This window comes from Cydia pomonella, chromosome 7, assembly GCF_033807575.1.
Source record: "Cydia pomonella isolate Wapato2018A chromosome 7, ilCydPomo1, whole genome shotgun sequence".
In the NCBI taxonomy this organism is placed as follows: domain Eukaryota; kingdom Metazoa; phylum Arthropoda; class Insecta; order Lepidoptera; family Tortricidae; genus Cydia; species Cydia pomonella.
The window spans coordinates 2986949-3003835 of NC_084709.1; the positions used below are offsets into that span (position 1 = coordinate 2986949).

The 16887-nt window shown below is 39.6% G+C and overlaps 1 protein-coding gene across 2 annotated transcripts; it reads left to right on the forward strand.

Moving 5' to 3' along the window:
- LOC133519588 (uncharacterized) lies at window positions 1–16083 on the forward strand. Of its 2 annotated transcripts, none has more exons than XM_061853613.1 (6): window positions 1–345; window positions 2357–2502; window positions 5427–5577; window positions 10605–10736; window positions 11530–12175; window positions 13687–16083. In XM_061853613.1, exons 1-6 carry the CDS (start codon window positions 122–124, stop codon window positions 15367–15369), a joined length of 2982 nt encoding a protein of 993 aa, XP_061709597.1. In that variant the 5' UTR covers window positions 1–121; the 3' UTR covers window positions 15370–16083. The 2 variants fall into 2 exon arrangements, with proteins under 2 accessions (XP_061709597.1, XP_061709598.1); XM_061853614.1 differs by lacking the exon at window positions 1–345 and adding an exon at window positions 517–761.
- The last annotated feature ends 804 nt before the right edge of the window (window positions 16084–16887 follow it).

Here is a 16887-nt window from a genome sequence, read left to right on the forward strand (position 1 = left end):
AGATAAATTTAATAAAAGCGCCACCTATGCACAGACACGATAACTGATACGGCTCAAATTACCGATTAAGTATTACCGGTTTTTGTTATGGCGGAAACACAACACTACTTTCGAAACAAACATGGCCGCATGGCCCGGTGACAGTAGCGCATCCGATAACCGCGCTCAAAACAACAAATTAACAAGTCTCCTAAATGCTGAATTTAATTTAAATATCGAAAATGGTAGCTACGCGTGTGAAGTGCCAGAGTTTAAATATGATAAAGTGATTCAAAACGACGTAACATCGGAAAGCGGAATAGTTTCCAAGCACGGGAAATCGGAGAAATATGAAAGATTGTTACCGTAAGTTATTTTATAAACTTTATTAAGAGCAGTTCGAATTACTTCCCATAACAAGATTGCTTTTTACCGCTTTGCCGCCTTTTGTTTGAGTATCTCATTATTCAATCAGCTGTTTGTCAATATATACTCGTCTCTCTCGCACTTGTACGTTTGCGTATGTCTGACCTTTTTCGACAATATCAATTTTGGGCATGCTATTTTGGTCCATTACCTTCCTACATGATACTAATATCCTAAAGTGTTGTATGAGTTAGATACTTATAATATTGGGTATGTTACCATCCAATTTCGCTTTGAAATTATCTAAATTTGTCATTACTTACATTATTTAATCTAAAACTTTATTTTCACATCTGAATTGAAGCTACAAATGCAGATAAAAATGTATCCCTGTGGTATAGATAAGGTGGTGAAAGGTTAGCTTTTTATTACAACGAAATAACATATTTATTCAATGTCTATGTTATATTTAGTAATGGTATGACAAAATCTAACAAAGAGCACTCATACTTTAGTCCAATTTAAACTTAATCTGCATATTAAATGTTATAGCATTATTTGTTAACAAAAATTATTCAGTGTCTATAGTTCCTGATGCTAATTCTCATCAGTACTATGATTAACCTTTTATTTATGTTTGTGGAGGTCAAAAAAAGTGGGTTCAAATCTGGGTTGTGCTGTATAGAGCTGAAACAATGATCTGATGATTATTTTGATGAAGTCTACCCTAGTGGGTAGTGACCCTGCCTATGAAGCCGATGGTCCGGGGTTTGAATCCCGGTAAGGGCATTTGTTTGTGTGATGAGCACAGATATTTGTTCCAGAGTCCTGGATGTTTTCGGTCAATAAACTAAAAATAATACAAAGTAATTTTGTATTGAAATATGTAACAGTGTCATAAAAATACCAAGTGTACTTTTATGTTTACTCAATTTACTCATAATTTATTTTTGTATTACCTTGTAAATAGTTTAGATATGCCCAACCAATTGCAGTCAGATAGGAAAGAATTTGTGTCCTTATGGCAACTAAGCGCGGTATTTTTGCATTAAAATCAAAAACCATTTTCAAAGTATCACCATTAATTGTTTTTAATAGGTTTTATAATGTGTATTATCATTGGGGATTAGGGAATTCCTAGGAAAACAAGCGAAAATCCCTAGGCACCTGGCACTGGTAAAGGGATAGCAATAAATAATACTTAAATAAGTACCTAAATCAAATTTTTTAATGTATAATTTGTACAATGTGATATTTTGTAGACAAAATGTTGTAAATGGTAGACAGTAAGTATCTCATATTATTGCCATTGTGACAATGTATGAAATGGTAATCAAAGTCCTTGTTCATACGTACTATCCGTAATAAAGTTTCCAAATTTCCATTTGGATTTCAAAGCAACACATTGATGCCAAATTGCAATTATTCTTTGATTTTATTGAAACGAGTCAGTGATATCAATTACCTTCATTCGTTTTTTTATTTAATTGAGGAACCCTGATCTTCAGTAAGTAGGTATATGATGAAAGAAGTAAGGAGATTGAAAGGCCCCAATTTTAATGAGCTTCTATGAAAAGGTCTTCCATCCCAATGTATTTAGAATAATTATTTTGACAAATCAAAATTGCATTTTTTTGGCAATTAGAGGTTAAATATTGGAAGTATCGGAAAACATATTAGATAGGTAACTGTCTCAGAATAAAAAATCGAATATTATAAAACATTATTTATCGCTTCTATATATTTAATAGCAAATAATATGTACCGTACTGTACGGTTAAAGAGGAATTTCCTCGCGGACGCCTTGGCTGTGGAATGAGCTCCCTGCAGAGATTTTCCTAAGGGGCTACAGTATGTGGTTCTTCAAAAAAGGAGTGTACAGGTTTTTAATGTAATATCTCTGGTGTTGCAGAGGTCCATAGGCTACGGTGACTGCTTACCATCAGGCGGGCCGTATGCTTGTTTGTCACCGACGTGGTATAAATAATAATAATCCATTTTGTCGTTACAGCCAAAATGAGCCGGAGAAAAAAATCGAAATGGACCCAGATAAGAAAAGGAAATCAGATGACGCCCGATACAGATGTGAATACGATGGATGCGAGCGGACTTACAGTACCGTTGGAAACCTGCGCACACACATGAAAACGCACAAAGGTGTGTATATAGTGTTTTTTTTGTCTCACGTCTCACACTCTGGGGGTGAATTTGTAGATCATACTGAACTACTTTTATTATGGGGCGAAACCCGATTAAGTACTCAAAGAAAAAATCTGCTGAATGAAACAGGTGATTTTTTTTCGCGTTAGGAGTTGGCTCTGTAGTAGAAGTTGTTCAGTATTTTTTTTTTAGTGTGGAAGGCCCTGACTTCTGAGCTAGGTAAAAACCTGTGTTACAGAAGTCAGTGTCCTCTCCCAAACATAATAGTAACTACTAAGACTTATTAAACTACATTTACAATTTTTATTTTAGACTTAAAGTAGACAATTAAGGCTTGTTTTAATACTAGAAAACAAATGCCATTCTATTAAGAATACAGTGAAATTTATTTTACATATATATTTTTTGCGTAGATGTGTGTGTGTGTCTCTCTCTCTCTCTCTCTCTGTGTGTGTGTGTGTGTGTGTGTGTGCGTGTGCGTGTGTGCGTGTGAGTGTGTGTGTGTGTTGGTGGGTGTGTGTGTCTGTGTGTGTCCCTGTCTGTCTGTGTGTGTGTGTGTGTGTGTGTGTGTGTATGTGTAGTATGACTTACATATTCACCTTCAGAGTGTGGTCTGACAGTATAACAAAGTCACCCTGAGATAGAAATCAGATCACGCTCGATACATGTGCGAATACGACAGCTATGAGAGGATTTATTAGGATTAAACCAACATAACGGTCGATGACCAACATTTGTTCACCGACCATTGAAAGTATCTTCTGTTTTGATTTTTAGGACACTTATCCAGGCCCCACATGTTCTTGAACCAATCTGTAAGTTTTAAAAGTTAAAAAAAAATTAAAGAGAAGGTAACACAAAGGTTTTTTTTGAAAATTTTTAGGGCCAGTACAGACGGACTGCAACTCGACTGCAACTTTTATGAGAACTGCATGCCGACTGCACTCCAACTGCAACGTCGACGTGCAGTTCCCATACAAGTTGCAGTCCGTCTGTACCGGCCCTTAGGGTCCCGTACCCAAAGGGTAAAAACGGGACACTATTACTAAAATCTACTGTCCGCCTGTCTGTCACCAGGCTGTAGTTTATGAACCGTGATAGTATTTCTGTTGCCGCTATAGCAACAAATACTAAAACAGAAAAAATAAATATATAAGTGGAACTCCCATACAAAAAACGTGATTTTTTTTGCCGTTTTTGCGTAATTGGTACGGAACCCTTCGTGCGCGACTCCAAATCGCACTTGCCCGTTTTCTTCTGCTTTTAAATCAATGCTTATTCGTGATTCCGAGTCGAATCAACGCAAAACTTTCTGAACGCAACTATTGCAACGCACACCACATATATGAAAACGCATAAAGGTCATTCATTCAATCAAATGTTATCAATGTTATAATTTACGAAACCGGGACTTAATCGTATATAATTAAGTTTTAAAATTACTTCTGACGTTTCGAGGACAGCATTATCCCGTGGTCTCGAAGAAAGATAACAAGTTTTAAAACTTAATTAATTATACACGATATGTCCCGTTTTCGTAAATAATCATGTGTAAAAATGGTGAAAGTGTTATCAATGTTTCATCAAATTTCATGATACCTACAAGGAAAACCCGGATCGCGGAAATCGTTTCTTATCCACCTTATCGTAATAGATAGTGAAACAATAGTTATTTACAGTAGGTACATATGGTGCTACTTTACCGCACTAGTGCGAAAATTAGCATATTACGTTACTGTGTCGAACATTTAAAGGGCCATATGTACTGTAAAACGTTGTACGATACATGTGCGCATGTGGTAATTCGCAGCTCGTGTTGATTCAAAACACTCCCTTCGGTCGTGTTTTAATTTATCGCATTATTACATAATGTGCTAATTTACGCACTACCTGTAAATATATTATTAGACTATTTTTTTATTTTGTAATTACATACTAAGCAAACTCGAAAAAAACATTGGCTGTTTCATACATTTTGGCAGAATATTTCTCGTTGTTTTCTATGGGAGAGCTAAATTTATCTAGACACGCGGTAGTGTGTCCAGCCAAGTTCAAAGAAAAAGGAACTGGCGACGCAACCGTGTGTAATAACACGAACCATATCGCGCTACTTTTGATGCCTTCACAATTTACAACTTGAAACCTATTGAACCTACACAGATGAAATTTAGCACATTTATTCAAGCTTGTCTAAAATACAAAATTTCATAAATGTAGCTCAAACTTGATAAATTAACGTTTTAAAAACCGGCATTTTGTGACTGAGTGACTTATAGATTAGAAATCTATTAAAAACCAACCCACTTCCAGGTGACCTAGAAACTTGAAATTTGGCATCAAGGCAGACTATAAGGCGTTTATTGAAGAAAAAATCTGAAAGCCGAAAATTATTGATAATTCGGTGGAAACAATCATATATTGATAATTATTAGATTAATTTAGACTTACAGATCAAAAAACTAACGGGTTTATGTATAGGCTAGTTGGTTATTTTTTACGTTTTAGGCTATTATATTTGTCTATGTTACTTTTCTAAAATTTGGCTTGTGAGTAAAAACTAGCCAAGTCAAATCCTTTATAATATCAGGATTTTCTACACAGCACAGAACTTGGCAAGTTGGCACCCATATAGATCTTGACGGCGAGTCAACAACGACTTATATTCTTAATATTGAACTTGGCTCTCATTTCACATTTGTTTTTGTTGGGATTTTACTTACGGTAAGTCTCATAGTTTTAGTTTTATTAATAGTAAAAGTTGCTCAGGTATAACCTATACCTACCATATTCATCTGATTCATCTCTCTCACCTCACTAAATTTGAGTAAGGGTTGAACCCGGTCCCGTATATTGCGCGTGACAAAAGAGAATTTATAACTAAAATTTATAAGTAAATTAACATAGTATTAATTAATTTACAGGTGAATATAGATTCAAATGTTCCATGCCGTCGTGCAACAAGGCGTTCCTCACTTCGTATAGCTTGAAAATACACGTCCGGGCGCACACGAAAGCGAAGCCGTTCGCGTGCACTATCAGTGGCTGCAGGAAGGCATTTAATACTCTCTACAGGTAATTAATAATAAATAACAATAAATATTATAGAGACATTCTTACATAAATTGACTAAATCCCACGGTAAGGCCGTAAGGAAGGACGTAACTGACCGAATCAATCAATCGAACATTTATTCAGCAATTTTTACAATCAATAAAAAAATAACAAAATACAATTACAAATATAGAATCAATGAAATATTACATACTTTTATTAGAGATGTATACAGTCTCTAAATGTTGAAATACACAATAAAACAATGATAAAACACATACAAACAACAAATACTAAAATTCTTTATATAAATAATTAAAAGACAAAAAATTAAATCAGACAAACAGACAAGAACCGAATGAAGTGTCTTACGTTAATGCCACCCAAAAGTAAAGTTACCGTTAAATACGCCAACTTTGCCACCAGGGGGAACATTGCCCAAAACACAATTTCTAAGGCAATCTACTAATATCTAAAAAAGTTACAAAATTATGGCAACATTGATGACATTGGTAGAAAGTAAACTATACCTGTGGCAACACAGAATAGCGCGTGCACTCCTGACTTCATTCAGTAACCAGTCGGGACTTGTCGAGTACGGAGTGTATTTTTGCGGGCCAATTACTGAGAAATTTTGGAAGGGAATTGTACATCATGGCGAATACACAGGTATGTTGAATCGATTGTATGTAATGTAAAACCATGAGCTGAGTATTTTGATGCTAGGTTCGTTACTGTAACTAGTATATTACAAAAGTTATGCTGATGGGCAAAATTACCCAGTAATGTACCGTCGTATGAGTGTCAACATTGCCCGCAGTAAAAAAATGCTTAGGGTTGACACTTTTTTTTACAAACTTTTTTTTTTATTAATGTGCAAATCTTGCAATATTTGTATGTACGTACATATGTTCGGATCAAATCTTGCAAGCAATTTTTCGACCAATTTTGGTATCCGATTGAGCTGAGATTATAGCATACTACTTCTACTTCTACTACCAGTGACAATACAATCTGGTAGTAACATTCTGGTTCAACCGGGATCGTCTCCACATGAGGAATTCTTTTTTTTTTCTATGGTTAATATATAATGGAGTCGAAAACTATAGTTTCATTTTTGATTACTGGCCGTTTTTCAGAAAAAAAATTGAATAACTATTTTGACATACCACACGTTTGAACGCATTTATAGCTTAGATGCCTTAGTCTTCCGTAAAAAAGTGAAAAACGTAGAGTTGACAGCTGCCAGTTGTCAAATATTGCTTCCTCATTGGTTACAACTACGACTTTGTTTGTACGCGGTTCAGCTGTGTGTGTGACATTTGGCAACTGGCAGCTGTCAACTCGACATTTTTACTTTTTTACGACAGACTAAGGCATCTAAGCTATAAATGCGTTCAAACGTGTGTTATGTCAAAATAAATATTCAAAAAAATATTTTTACAAAACCACAAGTAATTAAAAAAGTAGCTAGAGTTCTGAACTCCATTATGCGTCTATTAAAAAAAAAATATAGTAATGGCCACTTCAGAAAACTTAAGGCAACCAATTGAAATTTGGTTGGTACATATATAGATCTCAGTTGACAATACAAGTACAGTCAACAAAAAGCACAGTCAGCGAAAAAAAGCTATTAGATTCTGCTATTAGATTTTTATATAACGTTATTGAAATAAACAACTTTGCGCCTTATTAATATTTTTTGTTTCTTACCTACCCTACCAACTTTGTGCAAATTAATGTTCAGTTTTTATTATCTTCTCAATTTTGACAACCCTAGCACTTTTAAATCGCTACACGCCGTTTGTATGAAGAAGAAAAAATGTACAGGCTAACATTGCCCACTCATTTTAATAGGAAAGTATTTCGAGCATGTATTATTATGTCGAGTAAATTTTTGAACCGATCGCCTTCATTGCCAAAATACTTTCATTGGTTTTTATGGCAACCAAATAAGGTCTATAGTTGCGCTAAAAATCACGGTGGGCAATGTTGGCTAAAAGTCCAGATAACTTTACCCGACCTCAAAATCGGTCATATGATGGAGAAAACGTTGACTAAAGTTAAATTTAAATGCGCATGATCTCGGTGTTACCACAGATACATAAATATTTCCGAGGTTTCATACAAAAAACTAGATTTTTTTTAGTTTTTCCCAAAAAAGTGGGCAAAGTTGGCGTATTTAACGGTACGTATCTATCACTGCCATCGAAGCGTTAGAAGGTCTCTGACTCCGGCAATCTGCTTTCGTATGTCGGGATGTTCTCCTCTACGGGTCGTAATACAAAATGTTGTGACCAGATTCCATGATTAAAATGTATTTTTTTGTCGATCCTGATTAATGGCTCAGTTTCATTGGTCGATAGCCGCGTGCGGGGTACGCGAGGTTTCCATAAAGCATGACATAAGGCCCGCATTCGGGGAACTGTTTTCATTGGTAGGGCCAATACGCATGCGATTATGAGTTTCATTAGTCGTTATACCACCTTAACGCCTGCGGGGAGTAACCCGCATGCTGTAGGTTTTTTGTCGATGTATGGAGTGAGCATTCTAAGCTTACTTATTTCTCTATGTCCTGTAATTATCCATGTGTATCAATCAGGCCAATTTAAACGTTCACCTGACAACAAACCGATATTAGAATGATATTGAAATCATATCAGTTAGCTGTCATTCACGTGTTCCGTACTTGTATTAGTGCGAGCGAGACGCCCGCGCAAATGACAGCTAAGGCAGTGTCTTACGTGACCGAATAACTTGCGAACGCAAAGCGGCGCGGGTGAATTCAATCCTTTGATACGCTCTTACCGCTAGGCCACCAGCGCTTCTGCGTCCCGGTTTCCGATGAAGCTGAAAATTGCATGCATAATTATGTAAGTCGGTTGACAATGCAATATTATGATACCATCGCTCTGATCCGATCATGGAGGCAGGAGGTGGCCATAGGAACTCCGTGATAAAACAACGCAACCTAATTTTGTTTGAGGTTTATCCATTTGGGCACTGAAATTAAATTCGACACCGGCTAGTTCTTTAACCACCATACAACGCCGCCTGCCTCATCATAGTTATAGGTAGATGGAGGTAGTGACCATGTTTGCATTTTACCTTTTTATGTACAAGTACTTAGTTGCCATCTCTCTGCTACCTGGGACTCATTTCTCGAACGGTATCAGATTAATATTATTAGTCCACGAACTGTCAAAACGTATGTTTTCGTCAGTCGCGAAATCGTGACATCTATTGTCGAGTAGCAGTACTGATAAATCCGCTAATGTCGACTACGAAAATAATAAGAGTTCTGGTAAGAAAACTGATGTATAGAGTAAGCACTCTATGATTACATATTTATCTATACTCATGGGCACAAAACTACAAAATAACAATTAACGCTTATTACGGACATTTTAGGCATTAAGTACAATGCCATCAACCGTTCGCTTTCACCATTACACGTATTTGATGTTTTCATGTGTAATACCATTTAAAACAGAAAATCACGCATGAATCAGATACGAGTACTAACGTTTAAAATAAAAAAACATGCAACAGTAAAAATGTATCAAGAAAAAACAAAATTGATGATATCATCCACACTAAATCACGTCCTTACCCAACAAGTTTCACAACAGCATCCCAATAATGACAACACAACATTAGAACCCACAAATCACTACAATTTATACGTCCATTTGGAACTTGGCCAAGCAAACGTATCAGCATCACACTATTGACTGAAAATAAACCCTATTGTAAAGGCATAAAATCCATCGATAGTCAGTTTAAGTTTATGAGAGGCCAAAGTGCTCACAAATATCTGAACACGCATCTATTATCAACGCGCTAGAGTACATGTTCAGATATTTTTGAGCACCTTGGCTGATGCGATATATCTGATGGCGGACTGTACAGCAATAATTATGTGTACGATCGAGTTCATAACAAGAAATAAATTCACACGACCTTATTGTTAGTGTCATAGAGGCGTGTAATTTATTAGATCGTGTCATTCACGAAGACGCGTGCTCTAACTCGTATTGTCATGTTATTAAAGGTTAGATTTGACAAATCTGCGCGTCATCGTGGATGACACGAACTATTTGTAACGTTGGCTTGTTAAGTTTGTGAAAACTATACAGCAACAATTTTATTATGTGCACATTTTTTCACTTCATACTTATAGTTAAGGTTGAAAATGCAGTTGTTGATCGACAGATGCTTAATCATTTTAGGTATTATGTCTTTAAGATACTAGAACATCTGGAACATGTTTTATATTAGTTTACCGATCATTCGTATGAGACTGAATCATATTTTATTTTTGTAGACGACTCAAATGTCAAGGATTTGTTTACGTTCTTGCTGAATCTTTTGAATAATACCTAAGTTTTGTCAAAACAAACCTGTCAGGAGCGACAGTAAATGAGGTTAGAGGTAGGTCTAGGTACTTATAACTTATAAGGACTGACCACACCAAAAGGCCTTGGTCCAAAGACGTTGACGCAGCGTTTACGCATCAAAATACCAGTGGCTCGGCGAGTTGAGCGCGATACCTCGCAAAAACCCCCATGACTCCGCCATTTTGAAAAAAAAAATAACAAAAACTGAATTGGTTGAGAAATGCGACCCGTAGATAACAGCCGGACAGACATACGATAACATTGTTGCCCAAACTGAAAGAGGGACCTTCGCTTTCGGTAAACAAGTGTTTTCATTTTAAACCTGTAATTCAAACTCACGAAACCTGTCATTTGTTACCATTTCACTGCACTGCCATCAACTGCTTCAACATTGCCCATTAGGTCATAGGTACCATGCCAAACATTGCCTGGCTTGATAAAACAGTGATTCTCTATCAAATAGCAGTGTATGTCGTATTCCTCTTAAGGGTGACCCTCTTTCCATTATTAAGAATTAAATATAGACAGCGATTTGGTAGAATAACCACTGTTTTTCAAGCCAGGCAATGTTTGGCATGGTGAGGCAATTGTGAAGCTGTTGATGGTCGGTATCATTGCTGAAGATTGCTAACCTCACTTTAAATTCAGGTTGCGAGCTCACCAACGACTACACAGCGGCGACACGTTCAACTGCCAAGCGGAAGGATGCGCGAAGTTCTTCACAACACACAGCGATTTGAAGAAACACATACGGACGCACACGCAGGAGCGGCCTTACAAGTACGTATGCCTTAAATATCTTGAACAGACTAATGGCGTTGTTCACAAACGTTTGTCAAATCTAACCGTTGATAATCGTTTTGACATTTCTGTTTGCTAGAAGAGAGTAAAGGCTCAGTTTCATTGGTTGATAACTTGGAAACCCACTAGTTATGGGCGGTATAACGACTAGTGAAACTCGTCATGACATGAGTTATGGAAATATCCCGCACTCCGCATGGACACTCCTATAGACCAATTAGACTGAGCTTTGAGGTTAGCTGTTTGCTGTGTAGTTTCCAGTCGTACTTGGGGGTGGAGTGACAGAACTGCTTGAAGTTGTTTACTACGCGATTTGAAGTAACACATACAAGGTGACGTTTGGATTTCAACTGCAGCTGCATGAGTGTATCTGTCAATTTCCCTGATAAAATTAGTGATAATCGCCGTCGCAGTACTACCGCGATTATGACGTTTATTCCGTCACTCATGTTATCAGGGATATTGACAGATACAGCGGCGGCAACAACAACCCCGCAACGGTAATGTAGCTACAGATGCCACCTATCGTCACTCGGACGCATACCTACCCGCGTTAATGTCTTTTGTACTACCATTTTGTTTACTGAGATACTTGCCAATTTTCATTAATTATTTAGGTTTAATAGTAAAAAACTAGTAGAAAAAGTATTGTATACAATAGTGATATAATCAAGCTATTCAATCTCGTACCTACTAAGGTTGCCTAAACCCGATACTCGACTGAAAAGCTCTCTATTATACCATGCTTGTCTAAAATAGTATGTGATTCCAGATGCGTGCGCGAGGGCTGCGGCAAGTCGTTCACGGCGTCGCACCACCTCAAGGCGCACGCGCGCACGCACGCGCGCCCGCCAGGAGCGGCGCCCGGCCCCGCCCCGCCGCCGCACACTCAGGTATGTCAGTCGTTCACGGCGTCGCACCACCTCAAGGCGCACGCGCGCACGCACGCGCGCCCGCCAGGAGCGGCGCCCGGCCCCGCCCCGCCGCCGCACACTCAGGTATGTCAGTCGTTCACGGCGTCGCACCACCTCAAGGCGCACGCGCGCACGCACGCGCGCCCGCCAGGAGCGGCGCCCGGCCCCGCCCCGCCGCCGCACACTCAGGTATGTCAGTCGTTCACGGCGTCGCACCACCTCAAGGCGCACGCGCGCACGCACGCGCGCCCGCCAGGAGCGGCGCCCGGCCCCGCCCCGCCGCCGCACACTCAGGTATGTCAGTCGTTCACGGCGTCGCACCACCTCAAGGCGCACGCGCGCACGCACGCGCGCCCGCCAGGAGCGGCGCCCGGCCCCGCCCCGCCGCCGCACACTCAGGTATGTCAGTCGTTCACGGCGTCGCACCACCTCAAGGCGCACGCGCGCACGCACGCGCGCCCGCCAGGAGCGGCGCCCGGCCCCGCCCCGCCGCCGCACACTCAGGTATGCGCTGTTGCAACTTTATACCGACCGTTTTTTTTTTTTTTTTTAGGGGGAATCCGTTATGGATCCCACTGGCACGGGAGAAGCCGAGTGGGTATGTCCGACTCCCACGGACTAAACCCCCTGGGGTGTTCCACCGCGCGCTTTGTGGACGGGGTTTCGGGAACGCGATTGTAGACTTCCGATACCCCGTCGGCGTTGCCATTACGGGCTCGACTTTTGTGGCTGCTGCAGCAGCCTACTCCGCTGAAGACGCCTCGGAACACTTGAGGGCCTTCCAGCTCGGAACCTCTTTAGGCGAGTGATGGAACTCCCGGCCCATCACCCGCAGGTTCCCGTTAAGGCGGTATCATTCGGGCTGCGTATGCCCTTAGACGCCGACCTGGCCTCCTACGGCGCTGAGGGAGCGAATTCGCATCGTCCTCGCGCATTCTCTCTGCAGCCTCCTTTTGCGACAGGACGGTGACGCTAAAGGAGGCCACTGCCGCCCACGCTTCCTCACTGCTGAGCATGCGGCGTATTAGCGCCGGCAGCGAGAGGTCTCCTCCTATGGCCGAGGACAGGATAGCGCGAGGCTCCGCCCACGCAGGGCACTCTTCGCGCGTGTGTTGCGCCGTGTCCACGGCTCCTCCATCGCAATGATGGCACGCTGTCGTCGGCTCCCTTCCCAACCTCTCACACAGGTACCAGCCGAAACAGCCGTGCCCCGTTAAGAGCTGCGTGAGATGGAAGGAGGGTGCGCCATGCTTGCGTTCGACCCATTCTTTCAAAACGGGCCGAACAGCGGCCACCAGGTCCCGGCTAGCTCCCGGGATTTCCAGACGCTCTGACCACTGCTGGTAGAGGACGTCTCGTGCCTCTTCACGCCACTGGCGGACCTCACGAGGGGCAGGCCAGTTCTCCTCCCTCCTTGCTGCTAGCACCCGCCAATAGACCGCGGACTGAACCTTGGCTTCAAGATCCCATGGCGGGCTCCCAGCTAGCAGGCCGGCTGCTGCGTGCGAGTTGTCGCGGTACGCTCGAGCCACCCTGAGAGCTATGGCCCGCTGCGGCCGGCGCAATAGGGCCGCACTCCGAGGACTCAGGGTATCCGCCCAACTTTATACCGACCGTGACCCGAGTTCAATTAACGCGGACCAAGGAAAACAATCCGGTAGTCATAGCTACCTGGACACTAACTCGTAAAGTAAAGAAAAATGCACAATGTAACCTTGTAAACATCAGCTGCATCTCCATTAATGGATTCAGGGGCAGTATAGCACTCAAACATATAGAAAGAAATATCTTTTTAGTTCTAGCTTCCCAATTAAAACCAAAAGTATTAGTACTACATTTCTAGATTTTGGAAATAACGCTGCTTCTCTAACTATAGGTATATGGATTTCCTACATAAATAACCATATCTCTCTTTCTTTTTATTATCTTATCTATGGAACTTTACTGACCTTTTCTTATTAACAAAATTATTTTATTGTATTATTTTAACAATCTTACCGTCTCATTATTCACAGATCGAAACGGAGCCGTTTCTCAAATTCCCCGCCAAACCGCAACCGACGGACGCCATGAACTGGGAAGGCCTCCTCGAATCTTTCGGCAGAATCACCACAGAATCCAACTCCACAGACGGAAGCCTCGAAGATATCAACACAGTTGATCTTCTCACAACCACCAATGTAGACATAACTGACTTATTATTTGACAACGCCAACCCTAACGCTGTAGACTACGACCTTAACTTGCAGTTCGACAAAAAGAAGGATAACTCCTGGACTAATCTACAACCGACGCTAATTGATGACAGAATTGAAGGCAAAAGAAAAGCTATGCAACTGGCTTTAGCGAATGAGATCGAAGTACAAGCCCCGTGGGTCGATGTGAGCGCTTTAGCGGCATCCATTTCAGAGACTCCGGTTAGCATTAAAGAAAAAACCCCGGAAAGCATTTTCACTATGGCGACTTTTGTACCGACACATATGCAAAGCTATATTGATTTAAATCCTGAAACTGCCAATGTGATAACGCAAAGCGCCTTCGATTTGGCTTCACCAAACATTTTAGATGTAGCAGATAAAGTGTTTAATGATAGCGAACTGGTTTCCAATATGTCCACTAAAATTGAAGACATTGAAAATTTCCTAAAAGATGACAGATCTTTAAATACTCCACCCCCTTGCAGAGTTCACCAGAACATCGAAATTAATCCGGCCAATTCAGTACTTTTCAATTCTGATTTAGATCTAGAAGACACATTGTTATTTGACAATGAACCTTTATCGGACATGTATGTCGTAAGAACTGAGAATATATTCGGGAAAGAAATAGCAAAAAGAAATGCACTGGCACAATTAGCAGCAGACGCTGGTATTTGCAGTTGCATGACATGCGAATGTGATCCTACATTAGGAGAATGTAGGGGCGACTGTCAAAGTAAGGAACCAGAACCAGTACAACCAGAAAAAGGTAAATGCCCAGTTGATACGTGCGATTGCGACGAAGATTGCCAATGTGATCATGAAGCTATGAAATGTGCTGTTGGGTGTGGAAAAGCTACTGACACAAACCATAACACCTTCTTGGACTACCATCGGAGACATAAACTGACTAGCTTGGAAGAACTAGGAGTATACACCGTTCATGAAGATGATCTATCAACAGCGACATTTGTTGACCAATTATCTTGTTCTTGTGACGAATCTACATCCTCTAATGTTAATAAGAAATCAGAAGGCTTTTCAGAAAGTAGCAATTGGGAAACTGGTTGTCAGGGTGTTCAAACTTCTGAAGGCAAGGAAGAGTCTGTGTGCCAGGGAAAGAAAGAACCCACTTGTCAGGGTAACAAGAAAAGCGCTTGCCAGAGCAATAAAGAATCTGCTTGCATGAGTAAAACAGAATCTTGCCAGGACAAGAAAGACTCTTGTGAGAGTAAAAGTACTTCCAATTGCGAAGGCAAGAAAGAATCTACTTGCCAGGGTAAGAAAGAGCCTTGCAAAGGTAAGAAAGAGTCTACTTACAAAAGTAAAGGTTCTTGTAACAATCAATGTTCAAATGGCGGAGGTTGTTCAGATACTTCCAAAGATAAATGTTGTGTTACAATATGCATTAAGAAGTTAGAAGCATTCAAGCAGTTTTTGTCAGACCATGAACTACTGGGTGCCTTGAAAGCGCACAATTTAGATTTGACTTCTATGTGATGCATTTAATTTTACATTGTTACCAGTTCTTTTCGCTTACATTTAACAATGCAATATACATTTTAGGTGAAAAACCATGAAATAAAATTATGCTTTTAACAAATCTTGCAATTAAGGCCATACACATTCTAATTGGTATTTTCTTTGTATGTTATGGAATTGGCAGCATTAATCTAGGCCAATACTATGCTAAGAGCATTATACATACATGTCCTAAGTTTAGGCCTAAAACAGGTTTATTTTTCAATTTGTATTGGCCTTATTAGTGTTATGTGTTATATATATACTTGACAGTCACAAAACTCACAAAAAACTGCAGTTTTTATACATGAATGAATCGTGTGATATTAAGTGCAATAATACCCAAAGATGCCTTGTCAGAATACTTATTAAATATTTATATAGTATATTAGTGCCAAATATGTGTTGTCAATATCAAGTTTTATATTAGGTACATATTGTTGTAATATATTTGTAGTTTATTATGAAATGTCATTTTTGTAAGATATTTTATATCTATTTTAAAAATATATTATATTTGTACTTACTCAGTTTATGCAGAAAAGCGGTGCCTTTTAAATGTTGTTAATGTACTTAATTGTTGTGTATAAAAATATACTGTGTTGGATTTATGAGATTTTAATACTTTAAGTATAACAAGCAATAATAATGCCATAACTCTAGTCTGTGTAGTAAATAAACGCTTTTTAGAAATTTTTGTGTTTTATTTATGAATACATGAGTATACAGTTACACCTACATTATAATAAAACTTACAGATCAAATAAACAAATAAATATGAGATCCATTCAGTACTTCTAATGAGCTCTTACGAATATTACAGTACAAATCTTATGTCAAAATATGAAATTACTTTAAATTTCCAATATTATAAAGCTTATAATTAAAATATGGTTTAAAGAAATATAATTGCACGCATTTTTGAACCCGCTGGGCACATGCCGAACGTCGGCAAACTCGGCCTAATTTCACCTTCCCATACAAATGGAGTTTCGTTCCCATTTTAAAACCACATGTTAGATTGTAATTAAACTGCACATAAAATAACATGAAATATATCTATGCCTGTAATTTATAGCTCCAGCTTATAAAACAAGAGAAATAGAGTAAACACAAGTTTTGTATGAGAACCTTAAAATCACTGTATTTTTTTACTATGGTATCTGAAGCTACATAAACTAATTTCAAGCATAGATTTACCTTATCCTATTGTAAGTACAAAGTTTCAGAGCAATATAGCTAGTTGTTTTAAAATTAGAGTGTAACTACATTTGCATGGAGAACCAAGCTTGCTGCGGACTCTTATACTTATTTAAGGAAATGACTTTTTTGCTTGCTTATCTATATTTTTGCAGGCGCTCAGTCCCTCAGTCGCTTTTCGCTGCATACGAGTTTTCGCATGTTATCGCCTACGCTCGGAGCGGAACGACGCGCTGGCACTGAATATGTTGATGCCAAAAAGTGTGCTTTTTATGAAAAGTGGATGCCAAAAAGTGT